A 12,810-nucleotide genomic window follows, 5' to 3' on the forward strand; every position below is an offset into this window, starting at 1 on the left:
CGTTTATTATATTTTGGCCACAGACAATATTAGTCCAACCAAGGGACGATAATACAAACCAAACTCGCCTCCATAGAATTCACTGGCTCTGTCTCAATACCTTGAATTCCACTGATTGTATGTAGTACTGTAGTCCATGTATATAACTCGGTGGTTCTAGTGGATAAAGCTTGGCTCGTATTTCCATGGGTACAATGTGTGAAGCCCATTTCTAGTGTCCCCCGCCGTGATATAGCTGGAATATTGCTAAAAGCGGCGTTAAACTAATCTCAGTCAGTCAGGCAGTATATAACTCGCGAGACATGTTTACCAATCAAGTTTAACGGAAATGTTTTAACCAAAACACCTATTCTGGATCAGGTAATCCACTGGTTGATAGTATGGCCAATGAGCCGGCGTGCAAAGACAAGACATCAACAAAGTCTCAGGGTTAAGACAAATGTGTTGACAATTTCTTATATTTTGTGAGTGGGACGTTGCGACAGGGATTCTTGTACCGTTGTCTGTACCAAAACGTTGCACTCACAAAATAAAAGAAAGTGTTGTCAATAAATATGTCAGTATTGTACTTCTTAACTTCCAAAATACCAATCAAAGATGTCTCAGAGCCTTATCAGAACTGCCTTGAAGTAAATTGAGAGTTTGATTCAGAACTTCAGTAATTTCATTATGTGTCTGCTTATGGAATTGTTTAAACTCACAGCCTTTCAACCCGCTATGTAAATGACGACATTTTGGCTAGGGATGAGTAATGACTTGGCGTGTTCTGGTAGACCTGCTTGTTGTGATTGTTTTGTCAACTGCGCATGTCCCAAATGCGGCTTCCGGCATGACAACATGAAAGACACAACTATTCTTGGCAGAAGGTCGCTGCAGAACACGCAATTAAACACGGAATCCTGAAAACATGACACTGTGTACAGTCCTGCTTTTGAAAATATGTCATCATTGAGAGAGACGTTGGATTATAGCTTTTGCGTGCGTTTTGGGGTCCATGTTTAACAAAACCTTCTCCTTGTTTACGGGTGCCACCGGTGGGGCATGTTCTTGCGAACACCTGGTATCATCACTATTTATTATGATATATATTATTGGATATTTATGTAGCGCACATATCCACGCAACTAGCACATGCTCAAGGCGCTAGTATTTGTTTCATAGTGATTCAGTCACTGTATCGCATGGTGATAATCACTGGATTGTCTGGTCCAGACACGATTTGTTTACTAAAAACATCGTACACACGTGTAATACTGCTGAAACAAATGTACACTCATGATATAGTCACAATTGTACAATCGACAATTGTACAATCGACGGCTTTTAGCAGAGATCTCTTATGGATGAGGAATGGGTTTTGTCGCTTCTACTTCTATTTACATGTAATTAATAGCCTTTTAGAATAATTTCTCGGTGGTATTTCATGGGTGTTTGGAAAGAATAATATAAAATATAACAAAGTCAATCCACAACTGCCAGCGAACAAAAGCAACAACAACTGCAATACTATTCGTCTCCTGTGCTGAAATGACTTAGTGGACACTTATCCATGGGTCTGCCTTCGTTGTGGATTAATCACGGATTAGCAGGACATTTAGGAACTGAATATCGGAATATATTACAAATGATTATCAGAACACTACTTAAATAATTAATCTGAGACTTACCTAGTGAACATAAGCCAATACAAACGTTTAAAAGAACATTTTACAATTTAAAAAAAGAAAAGAAAAAACATTTTGAAGAATTTCAAAACAATTTACCAAGTTTCAAAATACTTTGAAAGTGGTTATCAGAAAATTCGTCAAGACTTTTCAAAGTATATTTATAATAGGGTTATGATTGTTCATGTTTGATAAATGTGCAGTAACGTTATGATGAACTCACATCGAAAATTAAGAAGTTAAACTCCATTAGTCAAGGCTGCCCTGGCTGATACTAAAGCCTCTAGTTCATCCTTAAATACAGATAAATCACTACGTTGACGTAACACGTGTGTACACATATTATATAATATATTACCCTTTTCATAATTTGATCGTAATTGCATTAGAATACTGGAGTCAGCATGTAGACAATAAACATACAAAACCCCGCGTATGCCGTACCACTTTTAGTACAACGCGATAATTGCCACGCATTGTATGTTTGAAGGCACTAGTCAAGACACAACAATTTGCTGTTTACAGTTGTCTCCCATGTCTGTCATGATTCACTGGTTGAAAGTTGTAAGTATGTAGGTCATGGCACTTCGCGAGACCTTAGTACTTCCGGTCACAAACAACGTTTCATACCTTTTCGAATGGTCTCATGGTTGTCAGTTGAACCGGTTGTAAGGAACCGATAATCCTTGCAGGAATAACAAATTTCCAACCTAACCATCCCCAACATAGCCAACTATTACAGCTGTCAACAGGTGACAGCCAAGCATGGTTGTACACTTGGTCCGGTTTAGTAAAGTCATATTTGGCGGTCGCGCAATTTGGAACCAGAACTGGTTCTTGAATATATGCTTGTCACCGGAAATCTGGTACCGGAAGTAAGCTGGGCCCCGTCTCGCATGTGGCAAGTTCGCAGGCGCAAAGGGAGCCATGAACCAGCTTAGTACCGGAAGTAGTGCCTCGTGAAACTTAAAGGCCCTATACCTGCGTACGCCTAATTCACACTGGTAACGCCAACCACATGAACAGACAAGCCGTGAAACTATTAATGTGAGTGAGTATGGCGAGTTAAGGCCATATACCATACTATCACGGCAAGCCACAGCAAAAATTGGTTTCGAACACTGTACCGATGTGATGAATCAAACCGCGACCCTCGGCATGACGAACGAACGCTTTAACCACTAGGCTACCCCACAACACTACCGAGATATATATTGCAAGGTGAAATTGAGGTCTTGACGTCAATGCTTGGGCATTGCACTTATTCTTCCTTCAGCCGGGGTCGTTTGGCACGACGCGACCAGGCGTCAAACCACGAATCTTCCTCACCACAGGCATATGACCGATCCAGCGAGACCATTGAAGCAGTGATTTAACCGGGTTGAAACCCAAATCACTCCCTAAATCACTGATATATCTGACAGGCTGTTCTAAGGTAACTCGCGTCCTCCTACACCCACTCAAGTGTGAATCATTGAAGTTACTGTGTGGAGTTACCTCCCTTAGGCATGCCATAATACTGTGGATCTTAATCCAACCCAAAATATGCTTTGAATATGGTTCCGGGTTTAATACCACCAGTATCTGGGTTTCAACCTACTGGCAATTTTCTGAGCCTTATCCGCTCTGGACCTCTGAACCGAATATCTTTGTTGTTTTAGTCTCAGTTAGAAAACATGTGGAATGAATAGGTAAGATTATATATAATGATCCTCCTTATTATCAGCGAGTGATCATTGTTTTACACCGGTGTAAGCAATACGCAAACAACATGACAGCAGAGAACACAGGTGATGGACCATATTGTATCCATGTTTGGAATCGGACAATGGTCTTCGCAGGGACGAACGAACACTTTAACACCAGGCTTTCTCATAGACGTGTTAGTTAACTGCAGCAGTAAAAACAGAGGAACTATAAGCAAAAGTTTCGTCACCTTTGTTTTATCTATATCTCCCATCCCATCAACTGTTCCTGGGGATCCAGGGCTGCCTCCAGCAGAGGCAACGTTATTGGCTCCACTGGCTCCTGTCATGCCGCCTCCCATTTCCGGTCCCATGGCAAAGTTCATCCACAGGTCCGCAGTGGGGCGGTGGGGTAGCCTAGTGGTTAAAGTGTTCGCACGTCACGCCGAAGACCCGGGTTCGATTCCCCACCTGGATACAATGTGTGAAGCCCATTTCTGGTATCTCCCGCCGTGATATTGCTGGAATATTGCTAAAAGCGGCGTAAAACTATACTCACTCACAGGTACACAGTTACTGTGTTCATAAAACATCTATAGAGGCTTCCTCCTGTATTCGATGCAATAACACTGTAATTTTTATGTCGATTTGGTTTTTACTTAACGCTGCACTCGGCAATATAACAGCTACATGGCAGCGGTCTGAACATACGAAGGTAAGGCCCCTATAGTGCTGATCTTGTTGACTATGTATGGAATCCTGGAAGGGACATTGTCGCGTTGTCGCAATGTCGCGTTGTCGCCCTCTCAAATACAAGCAAAATTAACAAAAACGCGACACGCGACATCGCGACAACGCGACATTTCGCCCATTTGTCGCATTGTCGCGATGTCGCGTGTCGCGTTTGGAATAATAATTTTTGTTATTCCTCCAAAGGGCGACACGCGACATAGCGACAATGTCCCTTCTAGGATTCCATAACTATGTGATTAACAGCTGAAGATCATTCTGCTCATGTCCTGGTCTTCTGTGTTTGTTGTTTAACGTTTACTCAGCAATATTCCAGCTATATGACGGCGGTCTATAAATAATTGAGTCTGGACCAGACAAACCAGTGATCAATGGCATGAACATCGACCTACGTATTTGGGAAACGATGACACGTGTCAACCAGGTCAGCGAGCCTGACAACCCGATCCCGTTAGTCGCCTCTTACGACAAGCATGTGTTCCTGAAGTCCAATTTTAGTCGGTTCTTTACGGGTGATACAAATTAGTAAAGTAAATATTGGCCCAAACACAAGATACAGGTATAAATACGATTTAATGACACAATAACTTACACTTGATGTTATATAACTATCGCCGTCGTTTACAAAGTCAAAATGTCCAACTTTTAAATTTCCTGTAATGATTGTCAAATATTTCAATGCATAGTTCAATGTCTCTCCTGCTTTTCCGAAATCGTCAGCCAAAACAAGAACAGCTTCCTCGGGATGGGATACCATCATAGTATCAGGCATTCATTTGTAGTTCTATACAGCGTCGTCACTGCGCGTAGGAGAATTTCATTAGCCAATTAAGAACCTTGCCAATTTGAACCAGCGCATCAGCCACGTCCTTCCAATTAATCATACCGTTAGTAAATTTGGGGTTATCTACGTACAGAATCTTAGGATACGGTGTGGACGCTGGGGGTTTCGTCACGGCTGGGGTTAAGGTGACGGTTCCTTCAATACCAGCTTTAGCAATCACGTCGGCAGCAGCTGGTCGTGGTGTCGTAATCATTGAGATAGCGAGTTGGGGATCACCCGCCATACCGGGTACCCCTCCCGGGTAGTTTCCTCCCATCGGGTACTGGAACGCTCCAAACTGTCCCCCCATCATGCTTGGTTGGGGGTAAGGCCCCACTGCCCACATGGAGTTTTGCATTTGCATGTCAGGTTGGGGGACCCCGCCGATCGCTCCTTGCATTGCTTGGGCGCCTTGATTAGCGACAGCTTGACTTGTTAGTCCTTGGGCAGCCATGGCTTGTTGCTGAGCTTGCTGCTGAGCTTGTTGCTGGGCTTGTTGCTGGGCTTGTTGCTGGGCTTGTTGTAAGGCCATGCCAGGTAATCCAGCTGCGCCAATCGCCCCACCCATAGCTCCTCCCATACCAGCTCCCATGCCAGCACCCATCCCAGCACCGACACCACCTCCCATCCCATCAATTGTTCCTGGGGATCCAGGGCTGGCTCCAGCGCCTACGTTATTGGCTCCTATGGTTCCTGTCATGCCGCCTCCCATTTCCGGTCCCATGGCAAAGTTCATCTGCACGGCTCTAGCTCTTGCATCTGTCATCCAGGCTGGCTGCCCTGACCCCGGTTGCTGCATCTGAAGCCCCCCAGACTGCATCCCCTGCATGCTGTGCATTCCTTGCGGGAGCATCCTCATCTGCATCCCCAGATTTTGATGCAGGTGTGGCTGCATCTGCATCATCCCTTGAGACATCGCTGGCTGCAGCATGTTCAGTTCCACTTGGGTCCCTCCGGGGGCTGGTTGGAGGGATGCCAGGGGGATGAGGATGAACCCCAGCACGAAATAGAGGAACGAGACACACGCTTCCGCCATCTTTCTGAAATCTGTAAATATAAACCGTCAGCGTAAGAGAATAACAAATCTGGAAAAACACCGACGACGCACATTCCACTCAGCGTAAAGGGCAACATAGATCTAAAGATTATACGAGTGAGTTTTACGCCGCTTTCAGCAATATTCCAGCAATATCACGGCGGGATACACCAGAAATGGGCTTCACACATTGTACCCACGTGGGAATCGAACCCGGGCCTTCGGTGTGACGAGTGGACGCTTTAACCACTGGGCTACCCTACCGCCCGGAAGATCATATGAATGTGAATGAAAATATCACTGTGAATCAGAGAGTGTTTGCTAAAAGTGTTAACACATCCTGTCCTGCCAACTTGCACGCTTTAATAGAAGAAATACGGTAACGTCACTCTCAATCTCCACACTCTCAATCTCCACACTTGACCTTATAAACAGGTTTGAGAATTATTGTTACTAGTATGAAATGTTGGATATTGTTGGCTATATAACGATGCATACATTAGTGATTACAACTCTACCGACACTTCTGGCGAATGGGTTTGGCAGAGAGTTGAAGTGTTTTATATACCATAAATTCAGATAAAGACATGAGTGTATGAAACAGATCAATGTCTCTTGGAACAATATTTCAGTTATATCACGGGGTGTCAGCTACATAACTGTTTGGAGAAGGCATGACACAAATCAACCGAAACAACTGATTTCCTTAAAGAACTTGACACAGACAAAATACTTATTCATGTTAACTGAGTTTCCAAGAAGCACTAACGGTGTTTGAACCTGTGTATTGACTAACGGAATTTCATTCTGCACTACTGAGTATCCCAACAAAAATAAGAATTACGCCGAAACACTAAACCAGAAACACGGGCTTATCCGGGAATACATTGTTGTGTATTTTAAAAACTTAGGTTATAAGGGATATTTCCTTTCCTCTGTACATTTATTGAATACCCTTAACGCTTTAAATGAGAACTTTACATTGGTACATGGAGACACAAGCGATATCACCTAGTTTGCCCACACTCTTGTAAGAAAATAATACAAATGATACAGTACTAATTAATGTTTAAAGACCCTACTTATGAAAGAAGCAATTTTTCATTTATGAACGAAAAGAAACAAAGTAAATACAGTTTATGCTTGACAAAGTTAAAGAAAATATATAAAAACTCCTTAAATGCCAGACAGTTAAACAGACAGAAACCGAAATGTGTGGTTGTGAGTTGAAAGGGAATTTAATTGTGTAACGATGCATTTTAAAAGAAAATTAAATAAACAACTTAATTCCACAAGAATTTCACTCAGGTGTATGCTTAAAGCAGGTGCTAAGTATCAACAAAACAAATTTCTTGGTACTTTCACTGACCTGTGGCGAAGAGTCAAGATGGCGTCCTGGATTGTCTAAAGATGGCGACGAAAAGTGACTGGCGGATGTCGTTTGACACGCGTGTTATACAACCGCCCAAGCTTGTGCAAATTTAGTTCGTGCACATCAGTCCTGCCACTACCCTCGTCACGACTAGTCTTAATGGTTGTCAAAGCCTTTCCTGCACGTCTGCTGGCTCACCGCGGTATCCATATACGAGCAATGACCCTGGTCTTTTTATTCAAAACACTGACGATTCACAAACAACACACGTCAAAAGGCATCAGAATGTTTTTCATATCCTTACGTCTGTTTAGCGATTAAATTCTATTTAAAATCTGGAATTTCACTCCCTCTGTTAAAGTCAACATTAAGGTTAACCGACGTCACGAAGTGAAATGCGATGAGTGACGGATCGCATAAACAATTGACGGCAAATATCATTCTGATTTATATCAAAGCTACGTTTGTAGATTTGAAATATCTGTGACTCACTTCTTTCTTTCTTTAGGTACCATTCATAGATATATCCACACGTTTGTTAGTGTGGTAGCATCGTGATAAGACCGCTCTGTTGTCGCCCAGGAGGCTGTGTTGCCCCAAAATAGGTAAATTTGCAACCCTTGTCGTTAACTAAATGGGACAATACTAAAAGCACCATAAAACCACTCACAGAGTAAGTGTTCTTACATCCAGGTTTTCACATAATATTATGTTTTTGACTTGGTACTGACACTCAAACGTAAAAGGAATGTGAGTGAGTGAGTTTAGTTTTACGCCGCACTCAGCAATATTCCAGCTATATGGCGGCGTCTGTAAATATTCTAGTCTGGACCATACCAGTGATCATCAGCATGAGCATCGATCTGCGCAATTGGGATACGATAAAATGTGTCAACCAAGTCAGCGAGCCAGACCACCCGATCCCGTTAGTCGTCTCTTACGACAAGCATGGGTTACTGAAGGCTCATTCTATCCCTGACCTTCACGGATCTGAAAGGAATGTACAAAGTGCACATAATTATGAGGTATTTTAAGATACCAAGGTCCCGATCTAGAAAGCGTTCGTTACGTTACGGCCTAAAGTTACTCTATATTTTATCATTGACTTACGAATGACGTAGTGCTACGAATACTTTATGGATAGGGTCCCAAGTAATTAATTATAAGATTGTGTTTTAATGGCCTTTAACAACCCATGCTTGTCCCTGGTGAAGAAACTGGTAAGAATTTGTCTTCAGCAACCCATGCTTGTCTCCTCCCTGAAGATCTAGGTTAGAATCGGCCCTCAGCAACCCACGCTTGTCCTGGGTAAATATCCTGGTTAGAATTGGTCTTTAATAGCCCATGGTTGTCTCCGGTGAAGATCATGATCTTCAACATCCCATGCTTGCCCCCGGTGAAGATCCTGGTTAGAATAGGTCTTCCACAATTCATGCTTGTCTCTGGTGAAAATCCAGATAAGAATTGGTCTTCTACAACCCATGCTTGTCTCCGTGAAGATCCAGGTCCCAAATGAACATTCAAGTTAGTTAGTTTTCAGCCACTGACGAGGCCATTAATACCACGACCATCACATAAAGCACCAACACGTTATTCTTTTTATTAATGAGTCTGATATAAGTGACACAGCAATTAATGACATATGTGCTTACAAGATCAGAAAGCTGATTAGGGCCTAAAAAGGCCTCGCCCCAAACTTTCTCCCATTCCCAATTTGTACTGATTCCAAAATGTAATAAAATCTGCACAAGGAGATACAAGGAGTTCATCATATGCACTCCAGAATCCCATTCTCTTAGAATAACCATTATCCCGAAAACAACCGAACAACAAATACTCGCTTTCTTTTGTGTGTTTGGTTAAATAACTAGATATTTCTATAGTATCCAGTTTAGTAGCTGTCAGAAGCGCTTTTTGGAGCCTGCACAAAACTGCAAATTGTTAATAATATGTTTCAGTGAAAAACTAGGTTTTCAGCTTTGACTAAAAAGTAGCCAGTTCTGTGATGGATCTGATCTCCTGTGGAAGGCTCTTCCAGAGAAGAGGGGCTGCTCTAGAGAAGCTGCGGTAGCCAAAACGTGTTCTGCTGCTGTTACGGCAGGATATGCTTACCTTTTTCACGGACACCCGGTGTCATCGGTGATTTTCACTGGAATTCTTAGAATTTTCACTGCTGTGTTTTCCCTTTTGCACCCATTTGGATCTGTGCTGGTTGTGGACGAAAATTCGTCAACAATGGAGAAGTCAGCTGTGGTTATATGTCCAGCATGTTTCTAGCAACACAATGCGTCTTGGGAGCCACATGAGATGGAATTTACATCGTGATCTGCCAAGTCCACTTTCCGCAACACGTTCCTATAACTATACAATCTGGAGGGGCGGTGGGGTAGCCTAATGGTTAAAGCGTTGGCTCGTCACGCCGAAGACCCGGGTTCGAATCCCCACATGGGTACAATGTGTGAAGCCCATTCCTGGTGTCCCCCGCCGTGATGTTGCTGGAATATTGCTAAAAGCGGCGTAAAACCAAACTCAGTCAGTCAGTCAGTACAATCTGGATGAAATTCTGTTTGTATATGATAAGTATATTGATGATATTTCCTGATATCTGAAATATTTTGGCACATTTGGGGAAATTGATTTTTGTCTCAGAATGTTACTTACATATGAGGCATCAATTCCCTTGTTTGCAGATTCAGGAACATGTGTTCTTTGTCTGATTCATCAGAGTCTGTTTCAGGATTGGTCAAACGTTTCAATATATCACGAACTATATTCTCTGGTCGATACTGTGGAATTTACGTTCTGTGAATCCACCCATCAGCAGAGGTTGCTGGAGTCGTTTAATTTCATTTAATGACAGAGATTATAGTCTTGTTCTCACTTTGTGCAAACCCAATGATTCCTGAAGGAGAAGCAACAACTCTTTCGAGTGAATGACGTCATTTGGCCTTCGTCCCTTTTTGAGACCATGACTGCGTCGACACCTTTGGGATGCCGGAAACAGACCAAATACATTGACGTTGGCAGTTCTTCTGGTAGAAAGACTTCCAACGTCTTTTATTTTATTATTACTTCTATATGGCATTGCTGTACAGTCGAAACGGTCGTATCCTTTTGACTTTGACTTTCTGTAAGGTCGACTGCATTTAGGCTATTAAAATGGTCGTATATTCTAATATCCTTATTTTCATGTACAGAATGGAGTAATTTTTCAGAATTAAATTTAAATTGATGCCTGATCTATGCTGGTTGACTTGTGTCTATAATTTCTATTGTGTCTCTCCAACTTAACTCAATCCACAAAGAACACATTCATTGCCACATATGTAGCTTTTTGTTCGACATGACAGGTTTTCAAATGATTTTGTATTTTTGCTGTCAAGTTGGATTTGATTTCAGGATCCGTAACAGGACAGGTGCTGCAATGTTTGTGTCACATGAAGGAAATACTGCACAGAGATCGATTTGAAAGAACAATATTCTCCAACTTGACAGAACATGTCTGTGTATTGTTTGAAAGAAAACAAGATTATTTGTGTAATATCATGTCTGATGTACATTTAGATCTGAATTCTGTGTAAAAGCTACCATGATGTGTCTCACTTCGTCATCGTCACAACTTACCAACATGTCATCGATAACAGCAATTATCTATGTATGCAAAACAAAAGCGTAAAATGGCAGGAATGGTTTCTTGGATAGTTTCCTGTATAGAAAACAGAGCATACAAAAATATGCCACAAGTTATTCATGATCGCGTACATGTTCAGTATATGGTTTATGATGATTGATCCAGTCGTGCCACGACGTTATACAAATTTCACCTTACCTCACCTCATCCAGTCGTGCATGTTAGGCGCAATCAAGTCTCACGATCATGTAACCGTCAAACCAAATAACTACGGAAAAAGTCTAAATCGTGTTTATGTGGCGGCATGATGTCGTTTCATTCAACAAGAGTCACGAACTTATAAATATGCGTCTCGTAAATCTGTAAATACCGAAAGAAAATGATTAAGATGCACGTTTCGACATCATATGGTCACCTCTTGCAACCACGTGTTTGAGTGGCAGGACATGCAAACATTTCCTCCATGATGTCATTATTATTTTATTTATTTATTAATGTTTTTATTAATTATGTTTTTAGGGAAGATGATTATACATTTAACATAATTAAGTGTTCACCTGTGACATATAATGTGATGAAGTGTTTCAAGACAACGCTTCATACTTGTGCCATGAAGTTAGATGGTATTATTGTTGGAGCAAGAAGACGATATACACTGTTCTCGACCATGATCTCAGCTTGTGCTATTGCGGGTTAAACAGAACCTACCGGTAGGTCAGGCATGCTTACTCTTTATGCAAACAGCCGGTGTCATCACCAGTGATTTTCAGTGATCTACAGTCAAATCCCGATGAGTCGAATCGCTGGGGACCAAGTAAGAAATTCGACTTATCGATGTATTCGAGACATAGGTATGTCTATGAGGGTAGAAAAAAAAAGATGATCCAGTCCTAATTCCTCCGTCTAAGCATTTGTTTATCTAATGATTTCCATATCACTAATAGGGACACTTTATCAGTTCCAGTCTGATTAGCACAGACAGTGATTTCCGTAAAATCACTAATCTGCCTTTTGAACTCACCCGTCAAATGCGGAAAGGTGTGAGCCGCGCTGGTTTGTTAATTGGATCAGTTTGCTAAACCAATCAATTTCTCATTGACTGACTTCGGCTTATGTATACAAGATTGCTGTTGTTTGAAACTCATGGGACCCAATTTCCTTCTCGAGTTCTCGTGTGTATTTATGAGACGAATTCGTGTAACTGGTATTCAAATGATGACAACTATAACAGGGAATGGTCGGGACCGACGGGTACTTTGAGTTATGCATAATATTCGAGACACCGGCTTTCGACTCATCGGGATTTTGACTGTATTTATATACATGCCAAAGCTAATTTGCCATTTACCACCAATGGTATTCTCTGGCTTTGGCGTTATATATTTCAAAGAACATATACGTGAATATCATGGAGAAGAAAGTAAGTATATACATTTGTATGTTAGATCTAAGCAAAATGTATCTTTTATCTATCAACATCTTTCAACTTAAATCTTAAAAAGACGATGATTGTGACATACTGTGACGATGGTTGTGACATACAGTTAAACATACAGTTACTTTAACAGTAAACCAAACAATATATCGATAGGTGTTTTATGGAATTCGAAAGAATCCCACAAGAGAATACACAGTCTTGACTTAGGACAAATAGTGATGAAATGTGTACGACTTGATCACTGACCATCCGTGATGACACCAGGTGGTATAGGTGTAAGCACATCCTGCTCTATAGTTTGGCATGAAATGCATGTGGACCCGGTTTTTTGTAAATATCTCTTCATCCAATGACCCAATCGATCTCAAACAAGTGGATGTTTTGTCAGACAACCTAATCACATTGTAAATC

The 12,810-nt window shown here is 41.6% G+C and overlaps 1 protein-coding gene across 1 annotated transcript; it reads right to left on the reverse strand.

Moving 5' to 3' along the window:
• Positions 1 to 4,653: 4,653 nt before the first annotated feature.
• Positions 4,654 to 7,554, reverse strand: LOC124277647 (isoniazid-induced protein IniB-like). Its single transcript, XM_046713373.1, has 2 exons — positions 7,328 to 7,554; positions 4,654 to 5,969 (listed from the first exon to the last, which is right to left on the reverse strand). Exon 2 carries the CDS (start codon positions 5,956 to 5,958, stop codon positions 4,897 to 4,899), a length of 1,062 nt encoding a protein of 353 aa, XP_046569329.1. The 5' UTR covers positions 5,959 to 5,969; positions 7,328 to 7,554; the 3' UTR covers positions 4,654 to 4,896.
• Positions 7,555 to 12,810: the final 5,256 nt, after the last annotated feature.

Source organism: Haliotis rubra, unplaced genomic scaffold (assembly GCF_003918875.1).
Source record: "Haliotis rubra isolate DU_JTF1 unplaced genomic scaffold, ASM391887v1 Scf225, whole genome shotgun sequence".
In the NCBI taxonomy this organism is placed as follows: Eukaryota; Metazoa; Mollusca; class Gastropoda; order Lepetellida; family Haliotidae; genus Haliotis; species Haliotis rubra.

Excerpts from the sequence above, each read along its gene's own strand:
- LOC124277647 (XM_046713373.1), bottom strand. The coding sequence starts at position 5,958 with ATGGCGGAAGCGTGTGTCTCGTTCCTCTATTTCGTGCTGGGGTTCATC.